The following is a 20,003-nucleotide window of genomic DNA, read 5'->3' as shown; positions in this document are numbered from 1 at the left end:
ACATTCTCATTGCTGCATTTTGTTTGTTTACTGGTTTAACCTAGAAATTACAAAAAAATTGTGTCAATTTGTTGTATACATAAAAACAAAAAAATTAATATGCCTATAACAAATTAAAAGAGTTTTGCAAGTGGATATAACACATGAATAAACCAATTTATTTAATCAACTTTTAATACTTTTGTTGTTGCATTTATAGCAGCCTTTATTTACAAAAATTTCCTCTTCTGAGGATGTTTACATTATGGAATCTAAATTTTGCTTCTCAGCATTCAGTTTAGATTCAGATTTGTACATATCCCGCCCCATCAAAGATCTATAGAAGTGTGTAAGAGAGTTGCCCTAACAAGCGTTCCAATTTTGAATTAGTTTGTTTCTATATGTTGCTTTACTAGCAAGAGTCCACCTGACTCTTTCCTTCTTCATTCATTGCAAAGCTTGTTTCAGAGTTTCATTGTCTTGAGGCATGGATCAACAAGTGTAGTCGAAGTTTGGCATGTTCTTAATTAAGTACAAGAAGGTGGGATGTCGTCGCTTTTTGCGAGGTGTTTTACATACTTGCATCCTGTACAATTATTATAAGAATTTTCAGGTTTACTAGAAGTAGTGTGCCCTAGGTTCAATGTCGAACCCAGTGCTATGATACCATATGTAACAAACGGATTTTCATAACAAAATTAAGGCGAACTAGAAAGAGTTTTCCTCAACAAATTATTGAACAAATATATTAAATTCCTTTTCATGAGACATTAACTACTTTTAACTACCAACGAATAACTGAAATAACAAAGCTCAACTGAAATAACTATATAAATGATCAACTAAAACAACAATCAACTGTAATAACTATAATAACAATTAAATGAATTAATTGTAACAATGATCAACTGTAATAACTAAAATAATGATTAACTGAAATAACTGTAACAAGAATCAACTGTAATAACTGAAATAACGATTTACTATCTTTCCATACATATAAGTAAAGTAAATGCTTGACATGAAAAAGAAAGAAGAACATACAAGAAGTATCCAGTGAATCTTTAGTTGGTTGTGCAAGCCTCGGCTTTTGATAAGAGGAGAAGCATTGACTTAGGCTTAACCTCCCAACCAAGGACCATATTTTACCGCAGACAATCTATTGAATAAAAAGGCCCTCCCTACCCCGGGATCAGGCTTGGGACACTTTTAGTCCAGCCACCTGAGCATTCTGGTGTTTAAAATGTCCGCACAGTTATCGACAGACATGTCTAAATAACTGGCTCTACTAACATCAAGTTGTCATAGATGGCAAACATGCCTTAAAACGACCTTGACCAAGGTTTTATGATGGGTTCAATGACCTTCACCACTGCTTGACTCAACAACAGGGGAACAATAATATAGACGAGCATGAGCTATTAAATGAAATTAATTTAGATTTATTGTATCATGTTTGACTTTTATTTCTATGTCATTGCAGATTCCATCTCACCTCTTCACCTTTTCCATGGCTATACAGTCGATGAGTCCTAGGTGCTTGAATCTCAGAGCAATCAGCTCTGTCCGTTGATCCTCAACTGATTCATGAATATTATATGTTTTTAGCTTATCACAGTCTGTGATTTGAAGAATGTGTTCTTAAAGACTTGTAGAAAAATATCATTTGATTCTGACTTTCAATGGCATAAATAAATTATGATTTCATAACATGGTTACTTGGCTTTTATTTGCCATAAACAACTCTAACTTAGAGAAGGTCTAACCTATGATATTAAGCAAGATGATTTGCATCATGATATAGATTGTAGCTTACTGCTATATAAATCAGAATGCTGTAACAATTGATAAAGATAACATATTGCAATGCTTGGATTTTGGATAATCACATAACCTAGTATAATCTGGAAAAAGAATGGAGTCTTGTTGCACACTAACAATCCACCTCACTCTTTACAGAAGAGATCTTGAACGCTAATTCCTAGCATGATTATTGTTCACGATTTCAGCAAAACATCAACATAATAGGGAAATCGTGGAAGGGAAACAATGCAATGGTTACTAAGTGGTATACTGCAGAGATATTGAGTGTTATGAAAACTGTGGTCGAGTATTATGAAAGAAATCGGGGTGATGAACAAGGAAGTCAGGTGATGAAAATCATGTCTTCCACCTGTCTCGACTTCATAATATAAGGAGGTTATATGTCTCTTTGGCTTCCAAGAAGCCGTAACATAAAAAGAAGAGACTTGGCTCTTGGACGCTAAATAAATATGCCCAAGTGTTCATTTGGTTTCTAGCAAGAAAAATGAATAAATATGGAAAAAGATTTGAAAGTTATAAATCAAGAACAATTACAGTTTATATCTATCTACTTGCATGTAGATATACTTATGAGGTGGCATCATATTATTATAAAAATGATATTATAGTGTCACTTTATTCTTATATCTATGTGTACGTACATAAGTGTACATTATAATGATGTGGTGAAAAGATCAATCAAAAACCTTTTTGAAGTACGTATTATTTTTAATTAAATTAATTTATGTTTTAAAATGTTTATTTAATAGCCCATGTAGGTCCATCAATTGTAACCTGAAGTTCAAGTCACTAGGTCCTTACCAAGACAATTTACAGTCATACCTATCAACCTGATAATTGGACTAAGCTAGTATCCCATTCCGTTGATCCCATTTAGCAATGCTTCCCCCTTTCATCTTCTCCTGCAATCACCCATGCAATATTTCCACGATAATAACAAGTTCCATAATAATTTCATAATAACATTTAATATAGATAAAGAATTTAATTATTAACCATAATTCCAAAATCAAGCAACTGTTAAACATCACATGACAAATAATGGATAATGACCATCTTCATTAAAAAATTAACATAATGAATACAACGGATATATTTGTAAAGATTTTGCAAATTTTGTATCCTTTGAGTCAGACTTTTACTTCAGTCCTTGATAGATAAGAATGGTCTTCTAATAATTTGAATATTGAGGAAGTTGACACTTATATATCTGATCCGAAATTATCTACTTCTGCAATATATCAGTATGATGATATTGCTTGAGGATATAGCCTTAATTGTGTAATATGTGAAGAACACTGAACTTCTGTAATGCCGATACAATAAGGAACAATCAACCTTGATTGAATGGGAGTATTTCTGATATTAATTACAGGATATTGATACTTAGAGGAGCAGACTTTACTGTGTGTCCTCTAACTGCACCGATAACCTCCCTATATATCCCTCCTAAAGGGTATGTCCGTCAACATATCCCTTCCTAAACTAGCATAAACTAATTTTCCTATAAGTTGGCGATCTGAAATATAAACACAATAACATCTAACTAACAATGTGTTAGATTAGTTAGGATTATAATGTTACTTCTTGAGAAGTCGCCGACTCCTAAGGAAAATATATAATCTAATGCCAGCCTAATGATATATTAGGGTAAGAAGGTCTAGTGCGGTCTGCACTTTCAGACCTGTATATTATCAGGTTAAATACTTAACAATATTTAACTACCTTTTTCACATGATTATGAAAGAAAATCTGCTTAGTCTAATGGGTATAAATAAATTTAAAATTAGGTCAAAATTTGGGATGTAATAGTATTTATGGATGTATGTATATATGTACATATGTATGTATGTATATGAGTCAGCCAAACTTCATATATATATATGTGTGTGTGTGTGTGTGTGTGCATGCATTTATGTATGTATATGTATGTATGTATATAAAAATGTGTATGTATATATATATGACGATGATGTAATTCTAGTTAAATTTCAAGCTATAAAGTGTGGGTATGTAGAATAATTTCCTCTTTGTTCTATTCTGTTCAATAAATTAGACGACAACGTTCTTGTTGTAGTTTATATTTCATTCCAGCAAATTGTTTTCCTTTGTATGTTTAAAAAAATTAGTATTAAGTACAATAAGCTGTAGAATTTATTGTTACTACTTTTGGCTTATTACACATCTGTTCCAAAAAATGAGTTTGCAGGACAAGTGACTGTTAAATAGGGTTCAATGTACAATCTGATAATTTCGCTTAAGGAACAATTCAATTTGTGAGTTGCTGATTTTTCAATAATATTTGCAAGAAAAGATAACAAGCAAAACTCAATTAAACGTAGTAAATTGTTCCAACTTATCTTAGTAAATTATTGCAACAATGAATAAATCAGCACAGGTACAGCTCCTCTATGAACCAGCACAAAGACCTAATGAAAAAGCTGCTTAGAGCTGATGAATCATATTACCAATATACAAGGTTTCCCTGTGGCTAGAAGCTCACTACAGGTCATTGCACCAGCTCGTGCAACAACAAGGTCTGCTGCAGCATAAGCGAAATCCATTTTATTCAGGTACCTGAGTTTATGAGCAGGATCTCAGTGACAACCCAATACATAATAACAAGCAAATTTGCACATAAATCTATATTGTGTTACAAATAAAGTGTATCTTACTCAAAAACCAAAACAAAAGTAAACAGTAACTTTTCAATCTGAAGCTGTCTAATGCTCATTGTTTATTAAGATAAAAAAGCTGGTGTGACTGGTTTATTGATAAACAAAAGATAATGCAATAAACCATGATAGTATTTACTTGTGAGAAACCACAAATTCAAGGAAATGTAAATAAAATGGCCCTTAAGCAATGCCTTTTAGTATTTACAACAGTGAACCTCACAAATTGAAAAAACTATACATTAAGAGTCCCAATATTTAATTTAGTTGGCATGTATAGTAAGCAATTAAGCACCATAAAATATCAAAAAGATCATGCCTATGAGACCTTTTTCAGCAATTAGACCAAGGACTTACATGACCATGTTTGGCACACTTCCAGTATTAGTTCATAGATGAACAAGCAATGTGGGATACCAGTCAATCTATTTGGAAGTCAAGAACATAATTTAAACTTAAGGTGTTAACATGACCAGTGCTTCACCAACATTCCTCAGTTTTAAGACTTCGCAAGGCCGGTATAGAAAATTCTCTATGCAGCTATTATGGTAGAGAGGGAACAATCAGACATGCTTTTAAGTTTTGAAAGGTATACTGCTGCCAAGTCTCTTTGAAGGTGTATAAATTCATGAATTCAATTTCCTGTGTTGCCTCTTTTTCTTGACAAAGACATGTTTGTGGACAATTGGATGATCAAGGACAATATACAACTAGGCTAGCTGCCATTGGTTTCTTCTCGAGGACACGGTGAAAGGGAAGTTTACTGCAGAATGACGTTCATTTGGGAGCTTATTCAGTCAAGATGTAGCTCTTCGTGTCAAAGCCAGGGTAGCTAGTTCCTACAAGTATGTCAAATCGTCATCACTTAGAGCACTAACCCAGACAGATGCTCTGTTCACAACTTCTTAGGATGGAATTCTCTTTACCATCTCTTTAAGCTGATGTAATCCTCTTGTCTGTAGTGTCCCCATTTTAGCTCTCCATGGTTTATGTTTGGATTAATTAGCCTATTATTGGCCCTCGTAGGGTAAGGCTGATGGTTAGAGGGTCCCAGGTGACAGAACAGGAGGCTTTTTTTCCCCATTCAAGGTGAAAAAGTGTTTAGGATTGCTTCATTTGGTTGAGTTTGGTACACTTACTATTTAAGGTGACTATTTCAGGAAAGTCAGGATTGCTTATTATAGCTGGGCACCTGAATGGGCTATGATTGCAGTTTCAATCCCTTGTACCATTGGGTTGATCAGATACTCAAGGAATTATTATTTATAGTAATCATATTTACAGAGTTACTATTTTTGGCAGGGCACCTGGATGCATAGAGGTTTGCATTGTTGACACCAGTTCTCAATGGCGTAGTGAAATGCTGAGCATTCAATGAGATATTTAACTATGTTGATATATTATAGCTATTGTCAGATACAAGAACTCTTTGTCTTGAATTCACATAGGCAATTATCAAAACTATTCATATCAAACTAAGTTTGCAGAAATCTGTAATTCCAGATTAAATTTTCTCTTGATGATCGAGTAACAATATCTTGAATAATATTGATCAAGAAATGATCGAATGCATTCCGTTAAAATCGCATGTTGATGTTGGGTTTAATCGATGACATGATTTCTCAGGAGAAATAGAGCCTGAAGCCAGTGTATGGGACGAAATTGCAGGCAAGAAAAAAAAATGATTTTTCAGAGTTGGAAATCGCGATTTGGAGAACAGAACTTTGTGTTGCAGTCGCAATTTGCAGATACAGAGATCACGATCGCAAATTTGCCCAAGATTTTTACAAAAACCAGTTGCGATCGTTGTTGAAACCCTAGCCAGATGCGATTTGAAGCAGAAAAATATATAGAAGAAAATATTTTCGAAAATACTATTCAAATAGTTTCGACAAGAAATTATTATTTTCAAAAAAAATTCAACTAGGCTCTGATACCATATTACAAAGTAATTGAAAAATATCTGCTTGTTATTAACAAAGACCGAGAGGTCTATTTATACAAAAGAATAAAACAATGTTTCCTTAGGAAAAGATCATAAAGAATAGAAATTCTATTCTAGTTAAAAGAGAGATAAAGAAGCTAACAGATAACTACAGCTAACTAAACATTAGAAACATTCCAATATTTACAATAAATTACAAATAGATTACCATTAACTAATAATAGACGTTTATCTATTATCATAAGAATAGAGAAGTGAGGACGACCATGATAACACAGGGAAATTTATGGAGTAGATGAAGATGCATGCCTATAGTGAATACCTCTACATATATTCAATGGTAGGTGGCTCTATTAGCACTCACACTGATGGACCCCAAATTTTCGGTCTCCATTTGTGATATTGAAAACTCAAAAAGAGTGGTGTGCTTGAAAATTTGAGCTCCACTTTCCGTCAACTTTCACCGAGGAAAGATCAGAATCATAAGTTCTGTGGTGATACACTATTGAATAGTAAAATGTCAGTTCATGTTGCAGATGCAGAGGAGACAGTTGTTGTTATTTCAATGCTTGAAGGTGTAAAGGATGGCTCAGAATTGGATACTTGGTAAAATTCTGAAGATGTTGCACTTATGGAAGAAGTAGAGGTTACTAATGAGGTCTTCGTGCCATTATGTGCTGAAGTGAACATGAACTTAATAGGAAGAGAACAACATTTACCATTCCCAAAGAATATACTCAATGCTGAAGGCCATAAAGGTTTCACAATATTTCCACCCATGAATGATTCAAAACAAGTGTTGGTTGAAGACTCTAGTCTGAGACCCACAACTATGCCACTTTGTAAGGTAACCAACCAAGTAAATACAGTATCTAGAGGCGAAGTTTCTGATTCTGCTACGAAATCAAGGGATAGAGATATGCCTACTTCCTTGGTTGGGAACTCTCAAGCTTGTATGTTCATAACTGATTGCCAGAACATAGTAAAACCTTCTGTGGGCAAAAGTTAAGAGGAGAAAGGAGATGGGTTGCAGAATTTCTTCCTCAAATTGCTGAAAGCTTGAACAAATCACATGCTAAAATAGGCAAGAAGCATTCTGCACTTGGTTATCCAGTGAATCTCAAGACAGTACCTGCACCAGTTTAGAGGTTTCAAAGAATGTAAAGAAACAATGCTTTTACAGTAAAACCGCAGCATAGCTCAGTGGTAATAGGAAAATGCGGCTTCTGTTGTCTTTATTGATGAATTAGATGCTGTTGGAAAAACTCATGGTATTGTTAACGGATAAGAACGTGATGCCACAGTCAATCAGCTTCTTACATACCTGGATGGATTTGAAAGGAGAGGAGATGTGATTACTATCGCTGATACTTGATACTATAGCTTGGGATTTTGAAAACGCCCAACCAATAGAGATATTACAGTTAGCATCGCTTATTATACAGAGTCGTGCCTTTCATCCACGACTATGGAAATTTTAGCGCCCATCCCATTAGAGGTTGTTTGATAACGTATATCTAACTGGGCTTCATGTGTTTTGCAGGAGGATGAAAACTTTATTAAATACTTCATTATATGCAGCGAGGATATTCACACGGGTGATGCTCAATCTATAAAAAGCAAAGACCAGCGGATGCAAGAAGAACAAATCTCGGATGCCTGTCTGGAAGGAGTATGCTCGACAGTGGAGAGTTTTGATCAAATATCTTCGAGGAGAAGAATAGAAAAGGATGAGATCTAGCGGATGAGGAGCAAATACACTGAGTGCAGAAGATAAACGCCTTTCTCCAGATCAGGAGTTTGAATGTCTCACAGTGATGTCTTTTGTTTCCTTTCGAACTAAAGGCCATACTCAAACCCCCAGTTTTTATACAAGCATAAGGATTTAAAGGCGCTTGTAGATATGGAGCGAAAGAGTTGGAACTTCAAGCATCTTAAGATATAATACACCAAACTATCGATCATATTAGGTCAGGATTATATTAAGTATTTAATACTTAATACATGATCGGTTATATGTTATGAAAAGGTGTGAACGATTCAATAAGGCAACCGATGCCTCTTGGTCTTCTATAAATATAAGATGTAAAAGAGACAAGACAATATTCATATTCATATTTTCAATTTTTTAACTATGCTATATTTTATGTTATATTATAATTTTCATTTGAAAAGAAAATGACCTTTTGAACTAAGTCCGTGGATGGTGAATTATGGAATAAATTATTGTGCAATTCTGGAGTTGAATTATATTGGATGGATCACCTATAGGGAATGTCTCCAGTATGATTTTATTTCCGGATCAGTAAGAAGTATTTATTTAATTTATTTGCATTAGAGTTTTAAATTTTTATTAAGTTGTGTCCTTTATAAGTGTTTTTTATTATTTTCTATAAATATTTTAATATTCGGATAAGTGGACTGGATCATTATTGCATTTTAAATTTGATAAATGTAAATATTGTGAAATATTTTATTGTTTTCGTATTTATGTCTAATTTGTTTCCGTAAGGATTAAAGTGCATATTAGACTAATTTAAAATTGCATTTAAATCATTGATCCGTCACGTCTGATGATTAAATTTGTTTATAGTTTGAATATATTAGACTTTATAAAGTTGTACTTTTCAACTAATAATATTGACTCTATTGCCCATTTAATTAGGCACTGGTCTTTTATTCTTGATTCATAATCCATATGCTGGAAAATGTTTCATTTCTTTCCGTTGAAGAAATAATATATTCATCTGTTGCTTTAATCTATATTTATTCTTTATTTTAAACATTACTTCAATCATTTATTTTTGTTCTCAATTCATAAATTGCAAGTTTAAAGTTTTCCATTTGGAAAACTTTTATTATCTTTGTGTTCTAATCGATCTGCTTTAAGCATCTTGGACTTTAAGTGTTTCGTCCAGGATTAGGTACACCCACCTCGGTCTTGCAGAGCCGGAAGTGCAGGGAACTCGGACCGTGTTGTTCAGTTCTGTCAAGTTGGCCTTAACCAGTTGGATATCCCAGCATCGAGCAGGCAGGGCTCGTAGGATTCCAATCTGCAGTTTTGGGAACCAACACACACCAAAGGAGAAGTGATCAATGCCAAGCCACTGACCATAAACCCACAGCCTTCAATAAATATATATATATATATTGCTTGACTCCCACTCCATAGAGTCATTTGTAATCAGCCATCGACTGTCAGAGATCTCTTGCTGAAATTTGTAGAAGAATCCATGATCTCATCCGCCTAATCATGGGAAATCCACTCAAATGCTTCTTAGTTTTCACATTTTGATGAGCTTAGCAAGAAAAAACCAAGGGCGCAATGTAAAGTTTCTGCAAATTCTGTGTGATAAAACTGAAATAATACCTTCTCCAATGCTTGCTGAAGATTATCTTTATTCAGACTTGTATAAGAGATGTCAATAATGAAGTTATTATTCTGAAATTTTTTATTTCTGGAAGTGTTCGAATAGAGCAGACTTGCTTAAAGGAGCAGACTTGATGTTCTTTGTGTGTCCTTTAACTACAACCACACCCTACATAAATACCATACCCAAAGGGCATGTCCCTTGAAGGGACATGACCCTATCTAGGTTGGCCTATAATGCTTTCTCATAATCGGCACCCAAACAAGGTATTGAATATGTAGGTAGACTTAACTAAGATTAGTTAAGGTTAACACCATCATTTCAAGAAGGGATGCCGATCATGCCTAGAAGGAGCAATATAAATCTTAGGCCTTCATAAGGCATTTTGTGAATGATAAGGTCTGTGTGATCTGCACAGTCAGATCAGTATGGTGATCAGAGTTACAGACTTAACACGGAACTTATCTTATTTGAGTAAGCACAGGCCAAGGATTGAGCTAAAGAGTAAATATATCATTGCACAAGTATATGGAAGGGCCAGAAGAAGAAAATAGAGGAAGATTGCTGAGTCCCAATGGCCTGCAGCCATGTAAATGATTTGGAAAATGAAGCTGACTTGCAGCAGCCTATATATATTGCAAATGGTGAAGGCATCCCCTCCTCCAATGCCACTAGTTTTCTTCCTCACATTCTCAAGCGCTATGGCTCTACAAGAACTCAATTTCGCTCAGGTCAACTTCTTTGGAGGACAAGAAATATAGATCCCACATCCCTCCTCTCTAACCTAGGTCCCAACCCATACCTAAAATTCTTACAAGCGCCAATCTTTGCTTAAAGATCGAAGGACCCTTCATTTTTGGCCATTAATATCAATTAGTTTGATATTAACCCTGGCCATCTTAAAATCCCCTCCTCCTTGGCCCCTAATCTAAACAGGTATACTATTATACCTGGCCAACTCAAGATCATTATGCATGCTTATTTTGTTTCTCCCACTCATGTTCTCTCACCAACAGCTCATTCTCAACCTCCTCAATGCTCACATTGGAACCCTCTTCCTTTCAAAAGGTTCATCTCCAACAGCCCTGCATTGGCCTATTTGAAAAACCCAACCCATACTCAAGCTCCTGGGAGCACTACAATTAATTCTCCTACCTTGGCTTCAGTTCTGAAGATTTTTAGTCTTGAAAAATCTGAACAGGATAATTGATGAGAAAGAGATTCGTAAACCATACACTGACAGTGGTTTGCTTAGACTAGTGCATAGAATTATATAGAAACATGAAAGAATGGGCAGCCCAAGCAATGCACGGAAAGGCTAAACAGCATTGTGGAAAACATGAAAGAACTTTTTACTGCTGTCAGCAATATCTTCCTGTCTGAAAATTTGAAGACAACAAATTCATAAAATCATTCAAAAGCATGCAGATAATTGTCCCTGCATTGAGTTGAGCTACCAATGCTGAAGGATCCATTGACTTTGAACACCTGCAGAGCAATGTGACAAAGGACCATGTTCAAGCCCTAAGCTGCCACCACTTTTCAGGCTTGATTTCAAGCAAAATCAATGAGAAAAGTGGTTCTTTCTCTCCAGCTCAAGGAACTCACCATGGCAATTATTAATGTTCAAGCAATGGCTATTTATTGCAAATTCAAATATGTCTTCCATGGCAAGGATGATGCAATATTTTTCACTATACACATGGTCAATGGCAATTATAATATATAAAGTTATCACAGAAAAAACATAGAGGAAGATGGCTGACTTTCAATGGCCTGCAGCCATGAAAATGATTTGGGAAATGAAGCCGACTTGCAGCAGCCTATAGATATTGCAAATTGTGAAGGCATCCCTTCTTCAAATGCCACCAGTTTTCTTCCACACATTCTCAAGCACCAACGGGAGCACAGTCCTCTACAATAACTCAATTTCACACAAGTAATGCACTCAACTGCTTTGGGGGACAAGAAATATAGATCTCACATCCCTCCTCTCCATCCTAGGTCCCAACCTATACCTAAAATTCTTTCAAGTGCCAATCTTTGCTTAAAGAATGGAAAGGACCCTTCATTCTTGACCATTAACATCAATTAGTTTGATATTAACCCTGGCTATCTCAAAAATATTGAATATTAAATCAACAAATGCTATCACAACTATTGGAACATGTTCAATTATTGAGTCCGCCCCGCTACCAGAAATTGTAAATGCCATCTGACCAAAAAAGTAATTGTCCTCTTATTGGGTAATAACCTGGATTGCCTATTTCCCTCTCGAAGCATCCTCGACTCTAAGTGTGTGTGTTGTTGATTTTTGTTTTCTTTGTATAGCTTGGAAGGTGGAGTTGCTCTAAAGCAACTCAAGTTGGAAGTTTAGCAACAGCTTTAGTTTTTATTCTTTTATAGAATAATTATGAGTTTGTGAAGTTGCATAAAGCAAGAGTGGTTTTATGTGATTTTAAAGCCAAAGAAAACAAGGAAAGTTTCTTTCCTTGCTTCCTAAGTAAAGCAGATGGGTTCTATATATGTAAAGTTGTTGTAGCAAACTCCATTCTATTTCTACAAGAGAAAGTTGGCTGTTAGGCTGAATAGAAGATCCAACAAATGCAAGTTTTTCCCCAAACTGGGGTTTCCTGGGTAGATCTGTGTTATTGTTATTATGTATTTGGCTTCTATTATTTTGCTTCCGCTATTTGTTTCTGTTAATTAACCCAAAGTATTAATTGTTAGAAATCAGATTGAGTTTCTTTCTGTGAATTTATTGTGCAATTAATCTATAGCTGGGTTATGAGAAATTAACATGGCATCAGAGCTTTAAACTCTAAATACAAAGCCAAGATTTGTGACGCAGATTTCAGCAGGAAAAAGATATATCAGATTTCTGTCTCCAGGTTTTATTGTGGCTATGGCAACCAATGGAAAGTTTAAATTACATATGTTCTCAAGGAGAACGGATTGTGGATCTATGCTACTGCAGCAGTGATACCACCTATGAATGATCCTATTGCTTTGGATCCGCATGAGTCAAAGAGGCCAAAGCTCAAAGAATCATTCTTGATGGAGTAAGAGAAAATTTAATTCCTCATCTATCAGGGAAAGACGCTACCAAGGAGATGTGGGATACGCTCACAAGACTATCAAAACGACTACCAAAGTCGTAAGATGATGCTCAAGGACAAATTGCATAATACCAAGATGTCCAAAGGCGAGAGTGTGACCTCTTATTTGTCCAAGCTGACACAAGTCAAAGATGAGTTGGTTGTTATTGGAGAGACGATTGTTGAAGATGAGTTGGTGCGTAAAGCCTTAAATTGTTTTTCAAAGCACTAGGAAGTATTTGTGAAGTGCGTGGTCGGCAAAGATTGGCTACTTGATTGGGAAAGACTTTGGGATGATTGTGTTCAAGAAGAAATCTATGAAGGTGCTCATTGAGGAGAGCAAACAAAGAAGGCTCAAGATGAAAAAAACTTTGCTCTTGCCAACAAGGGTAAGAAAAAGTCTAATAAAGGGCAAATTGGAGGTTCTTCGTCTAAGAGTGGGTAGAAGAAAGATCTAAGCAAGAGAAAATGTTTTTGCTGCCATCAAATGGGACACTACGCCAGTCAATGTCCAAATAGGACTAAGAAAAATAAGGACAATCAAAAGAAGCAAGTTGCTACTATAGTCGAGGTGGAGGAGTTTGCATCACGATGTGAGAATGAGTTTTCACCCATCGCTTATCTCTCAAGCTCAGTTGCCAACAGGGATTGGTATGTTGACAGTGGGGCTTCTTGCCACGTGACGGGAGTTAGAGATTGTTTCACCAAACTGGAGGAAAAGATGTTGGATTTCTTTATTGAGCTCGGTGACAATGCCAAGTACTATGCAATTGGTGTTGGTATTGTCAAGTTCCAAAGGGAGTTTGGCAAGGATGTGTTGTATGTTCCTGGCATGCCAAATAATTTAATTTCAATTTCTACTTCAAAAGACAAGGGTTACATTGTAACCTTTGAAAGGGGAAAAGTTTATATTCGTCCCACAGATTCCAAAGTTGCAAAAGTGATTGGAGTTAGGCACGGCAGCTTGTTTCAGTTACAATTTGAGCCTGCACAAGCATTGGTAAGCAGTTGTAAAGGGCAAGGAGAATTGTGGCGTAGGAGGATGGCTCATCTTCACCATGGAGCACTTAATATGCTCAAGGAAATAGTGACGGGACTGCTTGAGATGAAGTCAAATAAGCATGGGGTGTGTAAGGGTTGTGCTCTTGGGAAATATGCCAAGACCAATTTCGGATGATCTGGAGGGATTTTGGATCTCGTACACTCAAATGTGTGTGGGCCTATGTCAACAGGATCCTTAAATGGGTATGAGTATTATGTTACTTTAATTGATGATTTCTCCAGGAAGACATGGATATATTTCATGAAGAACAAGGATGAGATCTTTGGTAAATTCAAAGAGTTTAAGGCTCTCGTGGAAAACCAGAGAGGGAGAAAGATCAAGATATTAAGGTCTGATAATGGAGGTGAGTATACGTTGAATGCCTTCAAAGATTTTTCTACTCAGGCAGGTATCAAGAAAGAGTTGACAATTCCGTACAATCCTCAACAAAATGGGCTTGTTGAGTAGAAGAACAAGGCAATAGTTGGAGCAGCCAAGGCCATGCTTCATGATCAGGACTTGCCCTGGTTCCTATGGGCAAAAGCTTGCAATACAATTGTGTATTTGCAAAATAGGAGTGCTCAAAAAGTGTTGCGAAAATTGACTCCAAAAGAGGCGTTTAGTGGTATGAAACCAGCTTTGGGCCACATTCGCATTTTTCAATGCCTTGTACTGTCACATTCCTATGGAGAAAAGAACAAAGTTAGAACCAACTACTAAAAAGGGTATCCTTGTTGGGTACAGTGAAACTTATAAGGCTTATCGGGTTTAGATTCCTTCCCTAAGGAAAAGAGTTCCTCGCAAAGATGTAAGATTTGAGGAGGAGTGGGCTCTTCAAAAGTCTAGCAGCTTGATGAATGAGGAGCAAGCATCCACAATTGAGGTAGCACAAATTCCTCAAACTTTAGTCACTCAAGTTGGAGAGCAAGACAAGCAAACCAAACAGAATGATTAGGAGGAACAAAGGAATCCTCAGCCGCGTATCCCTATTACAGAGAAGAGGAAAAATAGGGCAGTTGAACAAACTTTGAGAGAGGCTCAGGAATATGTTGGTAATCCACAAGGTTCAATCAGACAAAGAAAGGCTCCCAAACGTTATTCTGATTATGTAGCTATTATGAGTGAATTAATTGAAGTAGAGCCTTCCATCTTTCAAGGGGCATCCAAGCACCAAGTTTGGAAGGATGCTATGGTGGAAGAGTATTTTTCCATCATGAAGAATAGCATGTGGTAGGTAGTACCACGACCAAAAGATAAGTTTGCGGTGGGCTCAAGATGGCTATATAAGACTAAGCATGTTGCAGATGGTAGTGTGGAAAAGTTCAAAGCTTGTTTCGTGGCTAACGGGTTTTCTCAAAAGGAAGGAATTGACTATGACGAGACATTTGCTTCAATAGCCAGGTACTCTTCCATAAGAGCTATAATTTTTGTGGCTGCACAGATGGGGTGGAAGATTCGCCCGATGGATGTTAAAACAGCATTTCTCAATGGAGTAAGTGAGGAAGAACTTTACATTGAGCAGCCTAAAGGATTTGAAGCACATGGGATGGATTCTCATGTTTGCAGTTAAAAAGAGCACTATATGGACTCAAGCAGGCTCCTAGGGCATGGTATTCACGTATTGACAGTTACATGCACGGTGTGGGCTTCATTAAGAGTGAGGCAGATTCAAACCTGTACTATGTTTAGGTGAAGGGTGAACTTCTCATACTATTATTGTACGTTGATGACTTATTTCTCATAGGAGCAGAGGAGCTCATATCACATTGCAAGCGAGATCTTGCAAGAGAGTTGGAGATGAAGGATTTGGGGTTGATGCACTACTTTCTGGGCTTAGAGTTGTGGTAGAAAGAGGGAGAGATTTTCCTTGGATGGGGGAAATACTTAATTGATATCTTGAAGCGATTCAGGATAGAGAATCGTAAACCCATGTCAACACCACTTGTGACCAATTGGAGGAAGATTGATACTTCTAGATCAGAAGCAGTGAATCCTACTTTATACAGATTGTTGATAGGCTCTCTTATGTATCTGGTCAACACTAGGCCAGACATTAGTTTGGCAGTGAACTCTCTCAGTCAATTTATGGTGGAACCTAAACGTGTGCACTGGATAGCTGCAAAGCATGTTTTGAGATATCTCCAAGGCGCGGTTGATTACGGGCTGAAATATGTTCAGAGGGATGGAGTAAAGCTTGAGGGGTTTACTGATGCAGATTGGGCAGGCAGTACAATTGACAAGAAGAGCACGTCAGGGTGTAGTTTCAGCTTGGGAACAGGAGTCTTCTCTTGGTGCAGCAGGAAACGGTAGGTAGTTGCACAAAGTTCTGCAGAGGCTGAGTATATGGCTGCCAGCATGGCTACATGTGAGGCTATCTGGTTTCATAAACTTCTAGTTGGCCTCCTTGATCAGGAACTATATCCTGCAGTCATTTACTGTGATAATCAGAGTTGCATCAAACTCTCTGAGAATTCAGTGTTTCATGACAAGTCTAAGCACATTGAGATGACAAGTCCAATGTTTCATGACAATTGAGAAGGCAATAGTGAAGCTTCGGTACATTAGTACAGAAGAACAGATAGCAAACATCCTGACAAAGGCTTTGGTGAAGTTAAAGTTTGTATTTTTCAGGGATAGGTTGGGTGTTGTGCAAAACACCTTTTTCACTAAGAGGGAGTGTTGATTTTTGTTTTCTTTGTATAGCTTGGAAGGTGGAATTGCTTTAAAGCAACTCGAGTTGGATGTTTAGCAACAACTTTAGATTTTATTCTTTTATAGAATAATTATGAGTTTGTGAGGTTGCATAAAGCAAGAGCAATTTGATGTGATTTTAAAGCCAAAGAAAGCAAGGAAAGTTTATTTCCTTGCTTGCTAAGTAAAGTAGCTGGGCTCTATGTTGTAGCAGACTACATTGTATTTCTATAAGAGAAAGTTGGTTGTTAGGTTGAACAGAAGATCCAACAGTTGCAGATTTTTCCCCAAACTGGGGTTTCCTGGGTATATTTGTGTTATTGTTATTGTGTATATATCTATGTTATTGTTATTGTGTGTTTGGCTTCTGTTATTTTGCTTCCGCTATTTGCTTCTGTTAATTAACCCAAAGTATTAATTGTTATAAATCAGATTGAGTTTCTTTCTGTGAATTTATAGTGCAATTAATCGGTAGCTGGTTATGAGAAATTAACATGTGTGTGTCTATATATATATATATATATACCCTATGCTATTAGGGTTGGAGTTAGCATCCCATATGAGGACACAGTAGAAGGATTTGAGGTGTTCTTGGAGCAAAATGATTCTTCTATCATTTCGGCTGCTGTTGATTGCTTCTTGGGTCTCAATGCATTTTTTCGGGCACCCTGAATATGATAGAGAGGCGCAATTTTCTATTGAGCCTATTCAGTTCATTCCTCCTGCAGATAAGAACTCTTAATTTGGTTATGCCTCCTGAAATGCTTGATGATTCTATCAACTCTTCCATTCCCAAGGTACCTCTCAAAGTTGGACCTACAATTGGATGGAATCTCTTCGGGATTAAGCTGTTTTATGGGTTTGTATCATGTACCTTTCTTTTTGTCAATGTAATCATTTTTGTTCTTAAGTCAGAAATTCTATTCTGAGTTGGCTTATGTAATGCGGGCTTATGGAAAAGGTCGTATTAGGTTGGCTATGTTGCCACTAAATCTCTGTGGGTGGGTGTTCTTACATAGTTAGGTTTGATACTTCATTCCTTCACTGAATTTTTTAATTTCTTTCAGGGAAGGCTATTAATAATATAAGTTCAGTGACTTGAGTTTTTTTTTTTTTTTTAAATTTTCTTTAAATAAATAAAAACTTTCCCTTGCCGGAAGATTAAAATTGTGGGGTAACTCTGGTGTGTTCAGATTCAGAAATGAAAGCCATACAATAAACAAAAAAAATGTGACAGTAGTTCTGGTGGTTTTAGACTCAGAAAAGAAAACCATACAGTACACATACATATAATAAACTTGGAAAACAGTCATCAGACTAATTAGCATTAGTATTATAAAATATCTAATTAATGTTATACCACAGAAGCTCTAATTGCATAACATACATAATTCTGAATTCTATCAAGAAGTTTAGTTACTCACGCAGTCAATACTAAACGAGGATGGTCCTTGACAAGACTGTCCATCTCATCAAAATTGTCACTGCCAGTTTGCCAAATGATATACCTGTTTGGATGCTGAGAAAGCATTTGACAATACATTTCCAACACTGCGATGTTGATTGCATATGCCCCAAGAGAGCCCCCCAAAATGAGCAGCACCTCAGCTTGGCTATTGCCCGTGCTTGCGGGAAAGAAATGAGACCTTGCAACTGATCTGGACACATACTTTCTGAGGGAAGGCCTAATAGGATTACCACTGATAACACACTTTCTCTTTGGAAATAAATCCACGGAGGAAGGAAAGGCCACAAATATAACCGAGGCGAAGACCCCCAAGAGCTTATTGGCTATTCCAGGGCTCACATTCTGCTCTTGGATTGCAATGCGGATGCCTCTGAGGGCAGCCATGAGGCATATTGGAGCCGCCACATAGCCCCCGGTTCCCACCACAAGCTCAGGTCTCAGCTGCCCCAATAGCTTCCAGCATTCCCACAAGCAATTCAAGAACTTGAAAGGCAATAAAATGTTACTTAGGTGGAAGATGGGGCGCTTCAGAGCAACTGCAGGGATGGGCCGAATTGGGTAGCCGGCAGCAGGGACTGCCTTCCACTCCAGCCTATTGGAAGTGCCTACAAACTCTATTTCCACGTTTGGTTGGATGGCCTTCATCTCATCAGCAATGGCAATGGCAGGATAAACGTGACCCCCGGTTCCCCCTGCCCCAAATACCACTCTGATACCCGTTTTTCCCTTTGCCTCATTTTTCACTGATTTTGCTGCTTCTGCTACTGCTCTCACTCTCACTGCGCCCCTCTGCTTATTGCAACACAATGGATTCACTAATAAACTCACCATATTTCAGCTTGCCATTCTCCTTTTCCAAGAATCTCTCTTATTCTCAACAACTCCTACTAAAAAGATGATCAGTAGGACTTTAGGTAGCGTCTGTGGAATATTGTTTAAAAGTGCTGTCCCACGGCTGTGTGGGCCTACAGCTCCTCGCATAAATGTGACGGTCAACCTTGCCTGTAAAAGCAAATTCCGGGAAATTGCTATAAATTTAAAGTTGCCCAGGACATTTTACTTTAAACAAATATGGTACATATCAGATGTATCTGCCCTTCATATAAATCTTCAGATTTAGATTCTATTTTGTAACTAAGAAACTTGAATACGGTCATCAAATTCGAGCATTCTTCACTCGCCCACCCTTCTGAAACTTGATGTGGGAGCGAGGACCATTTTTTAACTTTGAAAGGTGGGTGGCTTTCGATTCGATTTCGACGGTTTCTGGGTGTCTCGAGTGGGCAGAGGAGAAAACTGGCCGCATCAACCACGCTAGCAGCGATGATGTTTCTATGTTTATGTTGCTGTACACTAATCAGTCGAATCTCTTAAAATATATTTGTTTCCCGCTGACGACGAATCCGGGCAGGACAGATTTAAAAGGAAAAAATAAAATGTTTTCCTTCTATGATCACGTACTGTAAATACCAGAAACAGTGATGATTTACTAAAAGCTTTTATAAATTAAACTTTTTAAAGTACGAAGACGTTAACGTTTTTAAAAGAAGAATTGTGTTAGAACAGATATTTTTTAAGAACATATATTTTTGAAGTAGTTGATGGTTTAGTGGTTGAATATCTATAACTATGCGTAAATTTAAGTAATAACTTATATATTTAAAATATAATTTCAAATAATAAACATGTATAAATTTGAGTGTAGACTAGCATATCTAAAAATGTAATTTTATTTTTTTAAATTAAGTGACAGTATTCAATTTGAAGATTTCTAAAATTCATAAATATAAATAATTCATTAAATTGTGTATTAAGAGAGGCATTTTTTTAGATATGAAGGTTCATTGTTCAAAATTTGGAGGTGCTAAATTGGACGTATCCAAATATTTTATTTGAAACATTTGAAAATA

At 36.6% G+C, this 20,003-nt stretch overlaps 1 protein-coding gene across 2 annotated transcripts in view; it reads right to left on the bottom strand.

Moving 5' to 3' along the window:
- LOC149578606 (UDP-Glycosyltransferase superfamily protein) overlaps positions 1–19,581 on the bottom strand; it is a 52,614-nt gene extending 33,033 nt beyond the window's left edge. Inside the window, exons 1-2 of one of the 2 annotated variants that reach the window (XM_089830138.1) lie at positions 18,050–19,581; positions 4,272–4,380 (exon numbers count right to left, since the gene is read on the bottom strand). In XM_089830138.1, the coding sequence (XP_089686264.1) occupies positions 4,272–4,380; positions 18,050–18,924 (984 nt within the window). In that variant the 5' untranslated portion in view covers positions 18,925–19,581. The remainder of the gene's footprint in view (positions 1–4,271; positions 4,381–18,049) is intronic. The other variant, XM_089830141.1, reaches the window with a different exon arrangement.
- Between the last annotated feature and the right edge of the window lie 422 nt (positions 19,582–20,003).

Source organism: Cupressus sempervirens, chromosome 1 (assembly GCF_028749045.1).
Source record: "Cupressus sempervirens isolate cs-2001-9-10 chromosome 1, ASM2874904v1, whole genome shotgun sequence".
Lineage (NCBI taxonomy): Eukaryota > Viridiplantae > Streptophyta > Pinopsida > Cupressales > Cupressaceae > Cupressus > Cupressus sempervirens.
This window is presented reverse-complemented; position numbering and strand designations above follow the sequence as displayed.